Genomic DNA, 14,529 nt, shown 5'->3' on the forward strand with positions numbered 1-14,529 from the left:
TTTTTTTTTTTTTTTTTTTTTTTTGCGTGAGATATGATCTTGTTGTACATTTGGTACTATCAGTGTCAAGGAAAATTCACCCCACTCTTATCTTAAAAACCTATCTTATCTTAAGAGGTTTCTTATCTTAATAAACTAGAAAAAAATATCTACAATGGTCAGTTTTAAGTGAAACAGATCGTATCTGTGTATTGGCAAAAAAAGAGGAAAAAACGAGAATCAAACAGAAAAGGAATAACGGACTTTTTTTTTCGTTTCTATTTCAGTTCTGCTTTTTTCCGTTTATGTTTAAACCAAATACTGAAACGATCATGATCTCTACTTCCTATGGCTGCAATGAAATAAAGAGCAGGGTAGTTTGGTCTATTTTTGCAACTAATGGACGATGGTTTACCGAAAGTCGTGCATTTGGCAATCCATCTGAGGTCAAACGAAGATCAGTAAATACTGAAATGGTATAGGAAGAAGCCATGAGGAGATACTTAATGGAGACAGTTCCATGGGAGGGATTAGAGTGAATCCATTAAAGTAGAAAAAAGCGTATATAGACGTAGTGGCTTGGATCTCTGATTTGTCGGTAGTACCTGTACTAGTAGTAGTATATAAATATATATATATATATACGAATCTGATTTCGAAAGATTTGTCATGGTAACAGATCACATACAATAAAATATAAACATTACATAGATTTTACATTAAAAATTGGATTCCTGATATGTCCTAGTTTTCAAATATTTATATGGTTGTGAAATTTTCAACTTTACAACTTCCAACAGTCGGATTACATTAAATATGTCATGGTAACGTCTCAGATAAATAACTAACAATAATAAAAAGAACTTACCCGGATCAGTCGCCGCTAGTTTTTGTATTTCTAATATTTGTCCGCTTCTCATATCCAAGTTACTCTGCAAATCAATCAACTTTTCTTGAAGTATTTTCTTTTCTTGCATTGAAGCACTACCCATTCGCTTTTTCAGAGCTACTTTCTCTTTAGTTAGCTCTTTCCTCTCTTGAATCATTGCTTGAGTTATCTTATTTGCTTGTTTCAAACTAAATTCGTAGTTGACATCACGTTCAATAAGGAATTTGATACGTTCCACCTGTTCTTCTGATTTAATGGTAGGATTTTTGGGTTTTTTGGAACATTTTAATTGGTCCAATGCGTCCTAGTAAGAAAAAATAATAAGAAATGTATTCAGATTCTCAGTGGATTATAACTATAAGAAGATAACAGATTTTCTCAGTTTTTTTCCACCTACCAAAAACCCCCAAGCTCGATCTTTACAAGTCTTGCATCAGATCCATGACCGAGTATAGATGCACGCTGTATGCTGGTGCTTCAAAAACTTTGATGGCATCACTCCAAAGATTCGGAATAGAGCTAATAGGGCAGATTCAGTCCTTTTCCACGACTGTCTCCAGTCAGTGAGTGAGAGGTTTGCTGCAGCGTCGATGGCTGTCTTCTACAGGTAGATCAATTCACCTCATCCTTAAGAGCTTCTCGTATTGAGCCCTCAATTGTCCCACCGATAAAATAGACACGAAAGCATACAGCTCGTTCAGATTATCTTAAGATTGGCAAACCGAGAACAGAGTATTTGAAGAACAGCTTCCACGTTGCACTTCGATTTGGAACGATCTTTCTGGGGAACACGTTTCTAAAAGTTTCTATGTTGACCCTTTCAAAAGATGGTTCCAAAGCCATCTAAAACCACGATAACCTAGCGGCAAATCAGTATCTGGAACACCAAACTTAGGAATAATAAAAAAGAAAACTTACAAGATAAATCAGAGGCAACGCTATAGCGTTGCTTATAGTAAAGGCCATAGGGCTCCAATGTTTTATTATATATTTTTCCCAGAGGCCCTTCATAAAGAAGGAGTCGTAGTATAAACTTCAAAGGGGGCACATTTGATTGGAAATGGAGAGTTTTAGTGCCCTTTTTAAAGTGAAAATAGATCGGAGGGCAATTAGCCCCCCCCCGCCCTTTTTTCTAAAATGCCTCCAATAAAATTTTGAAAGTCAAAATAGATCGGAGGGCAACTACCCTCCCCCCTCCACGCCCCTTTTTCTAAAACCCAACCGATAAGAACTTTGAGCCATTAAAAAAAAAAAAAAAAAAAAAAAAAAAAAAAAGTTTTAAGATTATATAACGAAAACTCCGGGGTCGACACAACCCACCAGGGCCCTGGAGCAGGCGTTGTAAATTATGCTCTTGGGGCATATATGGTTCTTATGGAAAGGATGCTCGTATAAACTTTAGAGAGGGTTCATTTGATTGGAAATTGAAAGTTCTAGTTCAGTTTTTGAGAATCAAAAGAAATTGGAGGGCTACTAGCCCTCCCCCATGCCTTTTCCCCCAAATGCATAAATAAAATTTTGAGATAGCCCTTTTGTTAAAAATAGTTCAAAGATCAGATAACAAAAACTCCGGAGTCAACACAAGCCCCCAGGGGCATGCGTATAAACTTGAGAGAGGGCTCATTTGATTGAAAATTGAAAGTTCTAGTTCGGTTTTTAAGAGTCAAAAGAGATCGAAGGGAAACTAGCCCCGACTCCTCCACGCCCTACTTTCCTCAAACCCATGCGATAAGAACTTTGAGATAGCCATTTTTTTAATTTAGTCCAAAGATCATATAACAAACACTCCTGGATCGACACAATCCCCCAGGGCCCGGGGGCAGGCGTTGTAAGCTATGCCCAGGGAGTACATATGGTTGTGAGGGAAAGGATTCTCGTATAAACTTGAGGGAGGGCTCATTTGGTTGAAAATTGTAAGTTCTAGTTCGGTTTCTAAGATTCAAAAGAGATCGAAGGGCAACTAGCCCCTCCACGCATCTTTCTCCGCAAATGCATCCGATAAAAATTTTGATATAGCCATTTTGCTAAAAACTAGTTCAAAGGTCAGATAATAAAAACTCCGGTGTCAACCCCCCCCCCTTCAGGGCCTAAGAGCAGGCGTTTTAAGTTATGCCCAGGGGGCATATATGGTTCTTATAGAAGGGATGCTCATATAAAATTCAGAGAGGACTCATTTGATTGGAAATCGAAAGTTTTAGTTCATTTTTTAAGAGTCAAAACAGATCCGATGGTCACTTGCCCCCCCTCACCTTTTTTCCCCAACCCATCCGATAAAAATGTTGAAATAGCTATTTTGTTAAGATAGTTCAAAGGCCAGATAGAAAAACTCAGATGTCGATACAACCCCCAGTGCCTGGGAGCAGGCGTTGTAAGTTATGCCCATGGGGGCCATATCTAGTTCTTATGGAAGGGATGATCGTATAAACTTCAGAGAGGGCTCATTTGATTGAAAATTGAAAGTTCTAGTTCGGTTTTTAAGAGTCAAAAGAGATCGAAGGGCAACTAGCCCCCACGCCACTTTCTCCGCAAATGCATCCGATAAAAATTTTGAGATAACCAATCTGTTAAAAAATAGTTCAAAGGTCAGATAATAAAAACCCCGGTGTCGACACAACCCCCAGGGCCCGGGGCAGATGTTTTAAATTATACCCTGGGGGCATATATGGTTCTTATAGAAGGGATGCTCATATAAACTTCAGAGAGGGCTCATTTCATAGGAATTTGAAATTTTTAGTTCACTTTTTAAGAGTCAAAACAGATCCGATGACAACTAGCCCCCCCCCCACGCCCTTTTTCCCCAGCCCATCCGATAAAAATTTTGAAATAGCTATTTTGTTAAAAATAGTTCACAGGCCAAATTGAAAAACACCGATATTGATACAACCCCCAGTGCCTGGGGGCAGGCGTTGTAAGTTATGCCCAAGGTGGCATATATAGTTCTCATGAAAGGGATGCTCGTATAAATTTCAGATAGGGCTAATTTGAATGGATATTGAAAGTTCTGGTTCACTTTTTAAGAGTCAAAAGAGATCGAAGAGCAATTAGTCTCTCCCAAGTACTTTTCCCCCAAACCCATCCGATATAAATTTTGAGCTATTTTTAAAAAATAGTTCAAAGGTTAGATACAGTAAACTCCGGGGTCGATACAGCCCCCAAGGCCCAGGGGAAGGCGTTGTAAGTTATTTCAATGGGACATATATGGTTCTTATGGAAAGGATGCTCGTATAAACTTCGGAGAGGGCTCATTTGATTGGAAATTGAAAGTCCTAGTGAACTTTTTAAGAGTCAAAAGAGATCCGACGGCAACTATCCCCCCCCCCACCCGAGCCTTTTTTCCCCAAACCAATCGCATACAAATTTTGAGATAGTACTTTTTTATTAAATAGTTCAACATCAGATAAAAAAACTTCCTGGGTCGACACAACCCCCCAGAGCATAGGAACAAGTGTTTTAATTTTTGTCTCGGTGACGTCTAAGGTATTTATGTAAGGGGTGGTCGTATAAATTTCGAAGGTGGCTCATTTGATTAGAAATTGAAAGCTCTAGTTCCATTTTTAAGAGTAAAAAGAGATGCAAGCACAATAGCCCCCCTAGCCCTTTTCCCCTAAATCTATCTGATAAAGATTTTGAGACAGCTATTATATTAAAATAGTTCAGACAACTGATGACAAAAACTCAGGGGTCGAAACAACCCCTCAGAGCCCGGGGCAAGGGGTGGTAATGTAAACTTCGAAGGTGGCTCATTTGATTGGAAATAGAAATTTCTAATTACCTTTTTTTGATTAAAGAGCTAACGGACGGCATCCACCCCCCCTTGATAAAAACAGCCTCTTTTCCCCAAATCCGCCCAGTGAAAATTTTTATACAGCCCGGTTGTTTGAAATAGTACAACGATAAGATATCAAAAAATTTATTGTAAACACAGGCCCACCCTCACAGCCAGGAGACGGGTTGTAACTTATGCCGTGGGGGCATTATGGTTTTCTTGTAAGAGGGTATCGTATAAACTTTAGAGGGGACTAAAATGAGTAGAACTTGGAAGTTCTAATTCACCTTTTAGGAGTCAAAAGTGTCCGACGGTGACTATGCGCCCTCCCGCCCCCCCGTGTTTTCCCCCAATGCGTCGAATCTCATGTTTGTATCGCCCTTTTTTTCAACAAATACAATATAACAAAACGTCAGGGCTCAAACAGCCCCCCCCCCCAACGAATCCCGAGGCCCGGGTTTCAAAAGTTTCCCGGGGGGCATAAAAAGTTCTAATGGAGGGGATGATCGCATAGATTTTAGAGGGGGCTAATTAGTTTTTACATCAGAATTTATAGTGCTTTTCTAAAGAGTCAAAAGTGATCATAGGGCAACTAGAGCCATCAAAAGTGATCCTTTTTTTATTACAATAATTGTGAGAACAGAATTCAAACATAAGTGAGAATTGGATTAACGATTGGTTGTTAGACCTCGATCGTTTTCAGGAAGTAGGGGTTATGTGCTTCTACTGAATGGTGTCTTCACTATAAACAAGAGTATAGTTACTTCCCGTTTCTCCAACGGTAAAAGTATAAGGCACACTGCGTATTTGGCGCTTTACAAAAAGGAATTGTATTAAAAATATTTCACTCTTTTGTTCTTATTGCAACATTGAAAATAAAATGAAAATTTCGACAGACCCTGGGTTTAGCAATATGCCCACTAGGCCTTGGGGCTTTCACCATTCCAAAAGCTTTGAGGGTTTCCCCGAAAATCTTGTCAAAACGGAGCGGCAAAAAAGCTTGGGCCTAGATGCGTCAAAGCTTTAAATCCGGCCTGAGTGAAACAAAACATTGAGCTGGTGAGCTCTCAGCAATTAATATTATTATATATCCAATATTCAGTTTAAGTTCATTCAGTTTCAGTTTATTAGTTCTTACCAAAATTGTTAATTTATTTTGGAATAAAAAAATATTTTGAAATAGGGAATTTTGAAAAACTTAAGGCTTTGTACATAAAAAACGAACAAATATTAATTCTAAAAATACTTTCAGAAAAAGAAGTTTTCTAAAGAAAAGTAAAGGCCACATTAAACTTAAGATCAGAAGAAATAGAAACCTACAATAGCTCAAACTCAAAACAACAATAAATTAATATTAAAGAATAAATGAAACCCAAAACGGATGAAACTTAAACTCAAAACAACCAGAAATTACTATTAAAGAATAAATGAAACCCAACACGAACGGAAATTAAATAAACACTAATATCAAAATCATACAACAGGTAGCAATATAAAGGAGGGAATAAATTTCAAAATAAGTAAAACTTAAACTAAATATGCAAATCAAGCTTAAAATGAACAAAAATATTTTGCTATTGAGGGATAAATGAAACCCAAAACGAACAGAAATCAAATAAATAATCATAGCAAATAAAGAAACAATAGTTACTAATATAAATGAGTAAATAAATCTTAAAACAAGTGAAACTTAAAATTGAATATGCAAATCAAGGTTGAAACGAGCAAAAATCTCTACAAAGAAAAGTTTGGGTTTTGCCTATTACTTTCATTGTAAAAGTCTAAGACTACTACGTCATTGGCGCTTTATTGAAAATGTACTATATTACAAGTACTTTCTTTTGTACTTATTACAACATTGAAAATAAACATAAATATTACTATAAAACTAAATTTTGAAGTGATTATCTTTCGGCAATTAAAAATATTATATTGCAAATATCTAGTTTAATTTTGTTAGTTCTTTCCAAGACTGTTCAAGACAAATATAGTTTCACTACAAGCAAGAGTTTGGATACTGCCCCCTTCCCTTACTGTAGAATTCTAAAGCCTACTGCGTCATTGGCGCTCTACTTAAAACGAATCATATTACAAATAAACATACAAATTACAGTAAAATTGAAATTTCAACTGATGGTCTTTGCAACAATCGTAAGCACAATACATCAAACATTTAGTTGGATACTATATTAAATTGTCAAGAGTGGTCAAGACACAGATAGTTTTCAGTAAAGCGCTAATAACGCAGTAGGTTTTAGACTTTTACAATGAAAGAAGGAGACAAAACCCAAACTCTTCTTCGTTGAGATTTTTGTTCCTTTCAAGCTGGATTTGCATATTCAATTTAAAATTCACTTATTTTAAGATTTACTTAGTAATTTATACTAGTAACTATTGAAAATTTGTTTGCTATGATTTTTATTTAATTTCTGTTTGTTTTGGGTTTCATTTATAGCAAAATATTTTTGTTTGTCTTAAGCTTTATTTTCATGATCAGCTTACCTTTTACTCGTTTTGAGGTTTATTTATTCATTTATATTACTACCTATTGTATGTTTTTTGCTATTATTGTTTATTTAATTTCTGTTCGTTTTGGGTTTTATTTATTCTTTAATAGTAATTTTTGGTAGTTTTCAGTTTGAGTTACTGTAGGTTTCCATTTCTTTTGATTTTAATTTTAATATGGCCTTTACTTTTCTTTAGAATACTTCATTTTAGGATTTTTTTTTTTTAATTAATCATCAAAAATTAAACTAAACTAAAGATAAATCACTAAAATTAGAAGACTAGAGAGTATATAAAATAACTATAGAAAAAAAACAGACAAGTCCAGATAAGAAAAAATCGAAAAGAAAAGATGAAACATTCGGGGTAAAACATTGATTAGACGTAGGTGATTGTTTATCGGCAAAGAACTTCACGGAAAAAACTTAAATATAAAAATGTCAAAATAAGGGACAAAATTTTGGTACAGAATCCCCCAACAAAAATCGAAACAAGAGATGCACATGTCCCAGCTGGATCAATTCGTTAAAGAACAAAGGATATCAAAATAATAAAAAAAATTGTGTCTCCTGATCCCATCTCAGTATATTCATACCTGAAAACCCTTTTTCAATCATTTGTCGCTTGGTTCTTTAAAAATTATAAAGTTTTTAGGCTGGCATCACATTTTTGGCAGTGTTGTCAGGTTGAAGCTTAAAAAATAGAACAAGGCAAACTAGTTAATGAAATTCGACAACAATTTTCATCCGAAAAATCGAACATTAAAGATCTGTGTATTCACAAAGGCAACTACGTCTACAAAGGAAAGCTACATAGAGGTGCCTTTCACTAAAAATTAAATTTTCCGACTTTTTCTAATTTTTATAGGTATATATGGTTGTCAAAGTTTCTACTTAAACAATTAAAAAAAATGATTTCCTTTTCACTGCCTTTGGAACTTAAAAGTTTTGAGAGATAATTAGACCAGCGACGTGCAGTATGAGTCCTTTTCCATTAGGAAGGAAAACTAACATTTCTCCACTTTTCTTAAATATTGATTTTAATTTATAGCTGGTTAGGCTTTTATACTTATACCTAAAATGTACCTTTAAATTATTTATTAAAAGCTGTAGAAATAGTGATTAAGGCAAGAACATAAAGATTAATCAAAATCACTATTCGAATTAATCGTTAATTTGATTTAATTCATTACTTTTTGATTCATTAAATCAATTAGTTCATGAATCAAGTTAATCAATTCAGGCGAGAATAATATTTAAAAAGGAAACATTCCTCCTAGAGTAGAGCCCATATGGGCTCTGTCAGATGATAGCTCTTGTCTTACTGCCAAAAATATCTTTTGCTACTCTAGGAGGAATGTTTCCTTTTTAAATATTATTCTCGGGAATGTTTCCTTTTTAAATGTTATTCATTATTCTCGCCTAATTTTTCCAACTCGCAAAAAAATTAATAAATATGAATATAAACAAAATTTTGATGGGTTTTTTAAAATTTTTTTTAGCCCCCCCCCCCCCCGAAAAAATCCTGGAAATGACCCTGCCTCCACCAATGGAGGCAGGAAATGACCACTGCATCAAAAAACACATTTTTCGAAATTTCACTTGTTTATTCTTTTTCTGTTTTGTCCGTAAGACGACAAATGGCACCTTGGCTTAAGGTTTCTTTTCATGTTTACCAGCAGCTGAAGCAGCAAAACTACTTATTTAATTTGCTTCTCCACTGCCATTGGTTCTCACCGTTGTTGTCTAGAACATGGAGGCTCTTTAGTCACTTGCACATTACGATGTCTTTTCAATATTACCAAATATCTATTCAGCTAATAAATCTATGAAACTATACTAGCATCCAATATTAGTATACACTAGTTCTTATTACCTGATATCTATTCAGATATTAAATCTACGGAACTAGACTAGCATCCAACTAAGTTTTTTTTTTAATTGTATGTTTTCGGTTTCCCTCTGTTTTCTCTTCTTTTCATACAGTTTGTTTTGTTTGACGATGTGCATATCAAAAAATCAAACTTGTGCTGTATTTTATTTATAGTGAATTTAAAATGAATGTTTTTACCTTGAATCGTTTGCTAACAGCTATTGCATCCTCAAGTCTCCTCTTCATGACTGTTTCTTTTCTTGACTGAATCCTATCCTGGCGAATCCTCTCAAATTCTTGTTTTCTTTCACGTTTTCTTTCACGTTCCCTCATCTGCATTAGCTCATGATCTTTCTGTTTCTTCCACTGACGGAATTTGTCACTGGCTTCACGGAGCTGTCGAATTAATTTGACTCGGTCTGACTTCAAATCCTAAAATAGTCCAATAAAGATTCTTTCATAATATACTAGTACAAAACTATACATATCATAACAAAATATTCCAAAACTAAAATTTAGACAAACGAAAAAAGAAGTGCTGACAAAACACTGGAATCAAATATTACCTTCGGCAATATCTTCCATGAAGCGACAGCCAAAATATATTTTTGAAGTTTTCGGTAGTCAGATACTATCAAAATTAGTCTTCGAATCCAAATTTTATTTTAGAAGAATCAAAAGGATTTCAAGGAGATAAGTTCAGTGTCCGAATTAAAAATAATTCAGTAACACCAATTTTACCAAATTTAGAAATTTATGTTTAAAATTTCTTATACTAAAGTCGTTGTAATTCACATGTATCTGACAATATTGACAAGATAGTTCTGGAAACTACCGCAGTCACTTTTTTTTAACGTAGACACTTTCGCATCTCATTACACATACTCTTTGGTGCGGATTGTTCGTCACAACCAAAATTGACGATAAATGAAAAATCTTTCAACAAGTCCAACAAAGTGTTAAATTACCAAGGACATCAAAACCCACCGCATTTTTGAACCTTTGAATCTTTCTCAGGTCTATTCATACCTGAAAACCACGACTTTCAAATATTTTCCTTTAGGTTGTTTCAAAATTATAGTTTTAAGGCAATATTCCATTTTGTCAGTGTTGTCACGTTGAACTGTGGAAATTAATAAGAAGAACTAGTTAGTTAGATCTGACAAAACTTTTCATCCGAAGGACTCGAACATAAAAAATCTGTTGATTCCTCAAGATAACCACACCTTAAAAGGAAACTTACATCTTTTTACGCTCCTGGCTATCATATACTTTTGGCTTATTTTCCCCCACGTTTCTTTATTTGATTTGCTACTACCAAAAATTGTACTTTTTCACTAAAAATTAAATTCCTAAGTTCTTTCTACTTTTTTAAGATAGTCGAATGTATGGTTGCAGAATTTTCCACTTAACCAATTCAAACAATAGGATTTAGTTTCACTGTTCTTGGTATTCAAACATATAAATAAGACCCTAAACTCGAGCAAATTATATTCCAACAAATTAAACTGCCACCAGTCACTTTACTGCAAAAAAAAATCAAGCAATATTAGATTGTAACGACAAATTCGCAAAAAGCAGTTAATAATATTGAGGTAGTGCAGCTTCCCTCCTACCCATAAGTTCCAAGAGACACTCAAGTTAACTGCATTTCCTTTAATAGCATTAAGCAAAAGTTTTTTATCTTCTCCGTATTCATGCATTCAGTAATTATACACTGTGTGCCCTATAGACAGCTTGAAAGTATCAAGAACAGTGTCGTATTGTATCGGATTAACGACGTTTCTTGACAAATAAGTTCCTTGTGCCACAGGAATATACAACACATAGTCCAAAATGCACTAATAACGGAACATACCATACACAATCATATACCATCACAGCTGGGTGTTTAATATTTTTTGGGTAGACGAACGAAAACTTACGTACGATGTACGTTAGTAAAAACGTAGGACAGTGTGATAGGAACGATGCATTGGATATGGACAGATTTGCTACAATGTTCAAATATTTTGATATAATTCGTCTGTTTTATCAATACAGAGTGTTTTTTTTTGGGGGGAGGGGGGTCGTTTTCTAGAGACAAAAAAAACTACCAACACAACTACTAAAATCCTCCCAACAACAAAAACAATAAAAAATAATAAAAGGAAAAAAGATTTACACTGTCAAAAATATTCAGTGTCAGTGCGACCGTCCTTGAAACAGCTTTAGGACACGAAAATAGCGTATCGAAATATGTCAGTGTCAACACGTTAGTGAAGTTTTCCCCGAAGAAGATAATTCTGATAACCATTCTTGGATAAATGAGATTGCAAAATAGTATGGCAACATTTTGAACAAGCTAGAAGAGCTTGTTCTCTTCAAGGGTTACAGGGAGATACTGAGAGGGAGATATTAGATTCTCACATCCATGGAATTCTAAGGACTTTGAAACGAACGCCGTACTTTGAGTTTCACTTTACAGTCAGGAAAATATCTGAACCCTGGAGAGGTCTTCAAGATGTGACGAACCCCTCGTCGGTGAAAGTCTGTGACTATGATCCCTACTTTCAGCTCCTCGAGATTGTTATACTGGTATTCATCTCGAATATGCCCAGGGGGATATTCTTTCGTGTGCCAAGCAGAAAGACTTTTCAGAGAAGTATTCCATTACTACTGGCATAACCCAGGTTCAACATATCAAAAATGGAACAATGGTTTTTCGGCATTATGTCAAAGCTTTCAATATCCTAGCGAGTCACTTAGGACAAAATCTGAAGTCAAATTGCCTTTACGATTTGATCATTGTCTTCACAATTGTCTTCAATAATTATTATTTACCAATTGTGCTCCAGTTGACACTTTGAAAGCTCACATTACTAGCTCGAGTTCCCGTGTTATTGAGGCAAAGCGCTTTGAACCTTTAGGGAGTACCAAAACTAACTTTCAAAAACAAAGCAGTCGCGATTTATTCCGGAGGTCCTATTTAAAATTCAAAAAGACAGCACTGAAAGAGGTAGAATTGAAATTTATGGATTAAGGCCTAATACGCTTCAAATGTCCTTTTTTTTACCACCAGACTAAGGGGTGTGCTGGTTTGCACAAGTATTTCAGATTTGGCAAATCATAAAATGCTGACTAAACGTTGACTTTCCTAGCATGATGAAAACATCCAAAGATACTTCAGTTTACAACACCAATATTTCTCGTAGAAAGAAAAAAAAATGAAATGCTTGCCTGAATTTGGGAGGAGAGTTTCAACAAATCCGCTTCTATTCTTCGTTTTTGGGCAAGAATCTTATTTTGCTCAACTATCTTCTTCTTCATATCACTAATTTGACGCTCAAGCTCTTCTATGCGCTTTCGACGCTGTTCAGAAAGTCTACAAAATCCACACAAGAGTTAGTCAATTTGATTTTAAATAAAATAATTTTTTAAGGGGGGGGGGAAGGATCAAAACAGGATAAGGGCACTTGTCTCTTGAAAACTTTAATCTGTTGTACGGCTAACTGCCTATTTAGCTGGTAAATAACAGTCGAGACTAGCAGCGTATCATTAAGTAATCAGTAATATTACTAATTAAGTAATAACTAGTTACTAATATTAATTCTAATTACTATAAGTAGGATTGTCAGGTGAATAATTTGATGTTCAAGTTTCTCCTTCCAATTCCGACACTTATAAGGAAGCTGTTGAAATTGGAGATAATCACTGAAAATTTTATATCACTTTAACCATAGAGGGATTAATGCCCATAGGAACTAGCGTAAGGTTTACTTATAAAAATCATTTTTTTTTTATGCTGATAAATACAAAACTGAAGGCTTTACCTCTGCATTCCCGAACCTCGGAGGTCTGGTAAATCCAATAATTAAAACTTTCCTTCGTTGAAATTTTTGTGTCCATAAATTTAAAATGAATAACTTTGCCAAAGTTTTATAGGATTAAAAGTTCATTTTTTTTAAACTCTATATTATTATAGATTTGTAATCGAAAGTTCCATCTTATTATTAATTTTATTATAAAAGTTTATTTTATATAAAGGCCCACTACCATCCCTGGACTTTTTAAAGGGTTTACTGATATAATTTAACTTCTTGTTTACCAAAAATTTGGAAACTGATTTTTTTCATTAGTGTATCCCTGAAATTCAGGTTTTTGATAGGCCTAATAGTTAGTATTTTTCCTCGTTAAAAAGATTTAGTTTCCAAAATCTATTCTGGAAATATTTACTAGCATTTTCAAAAATTTCAAAACATTGAATCTGTGTTTCAACTTTCGTCGAAAGCTGATCATCAATTTAAGCTTGTTGAGAATTTGACCATGTTAAAATGTTTCATCATATTTCACCATTTGAATAGGTTTCACCACCTTTTTTCGGCGAAAAAAGATAGGTTTTAATTTCTTTTAAAAAACAGCTTTTATTTCACTTCCTTTGGTTCGGCAAACCTTTTTATATATTTATACTGAAAAATTACTCCATACTATCGGCAATCAAATTAAACTGTAATGTGCTTTTAAAAATATTTAGCACATATACTCATCTTCAGCAAAACTTATTACAACTATTCCAAGAATTTGTGACGTCATTCATATGAAAAAATGCTTTCCAAAATTGAGGCCCTAAATGAATTTTTCAAGTTATGATTTATTTAGATCGTTTTTTACCACCAATTTAGTATACTATTGGCACTATGCCGATTTTCAAAAAAAAATCATGGTGTTTTTCAAAAAAAATTATAAATAAATAAATAAATGTACATACAATTATTGCTCGTTTAGTAATAAGACGTACTTAAGGAGCTAAAAATAATTGTCCGATAAGCACAACTGAGCCCAGTGTATATAAAACTGCAAAAACAACCAATGACCAATGCTAATAATAAACGGAAAGTCTTAAAAGATAAAACTTAGCATTTTCTTTCTATTAGAATCTCAATCGTATACATAGATTTATTTCTTGTCAAAAGAACGTGGTTGATAGTAATTATGAATTCCAGTTCATTCATCGCATAATATTGTAAGCACAAAGAAGTACAATACCCTTCAAAAGCCAGATTTCACGTGGATGAAAAAAAAATGTCTAATTTGACTCGCATTCAGTCGTTCGGCAACGATGCTCATAATCATAAATAAAGGTTTCTCGTTTATTCGGTGGTAAAACATAAAGGTTTCTCGTTTATTCGGTAGTAAAACATACCAAATTTTAGAGAAGTTCAAATTTAGAGAAGTTCAAATTTAGATAAGTTCAAACGAAGTTTTCATTTCACTAAAAAAATTAATTTTTGTAGAAGTCATGTTGGAAGACTTAAGAAAATTTTGATTTTCACTCGATACCACCCGGAATTCAGATAATGACGTCGCTTAGTCTTTTTCACTCAACACAATTTACCAACATTATACAAAAAGACCGTTATTGCTAATCTGGCAGCAAAATATCAACATAATCACTGTTTTTCTTATCCCAGGTGTGTTTTTTTACGAATTTATCATTGGTTGACTGAGTGGCTAAATAATTGTCTGCAACAAAATTCAA

At 34.4% G+C, this 14,529-nt stretch overlaps 1 protein-coding gene across 1 annotated transcript in view; it reads right to left on the minus strand.

Moving 5' to 3' along the window:
- LOC148955000 (chromosome-associated kinesin KIF4A-like) overlaps nt 1-13,476 on the minus strand; it is a 53,923-nt gene extending 40,447 nt beyond the window's left edge. Inside the window, exons 1-4 of the mRNA XM_089105954.1 lie at nt 13,472-13,476; nt 12,231-12,375; nt 9,210-9,443; nt 848-1,172 (exon numbers count right to left, since the gene is read on the minus strand). Coding sequence (XP_088962080.1) covers nt 848-1,172; nt 9,210-9,443; nt 12,231-12,375; nt 13,472-13,476 — 709 coding nt within the window. The remainder of the gene's footprint in view (nt 1-847; nt 1,173-9,209; nt 9,444-12,230; nt 12,376-13,471) is intronic.
- Nucleotides 13,477-14,529: the final 1,053 nt, after the last annotated feature.

The sequence above is a fragment of the Artemia sp. Qi Xiang Cuo genome, chromosome 2 (genome assembly GCF_049724085.1).
Source record: "Artemia sp. Qi Xiang Cuo chromosome 2, ASM4972408v1, whole genome shotgun sequence".
NCBI lineage: Eukaryota > Metazoa > Arthropoda > Branchiopoda > Anostraca > Artemiidae > Artemia > Artemia sp. Qi Xiang Cuo.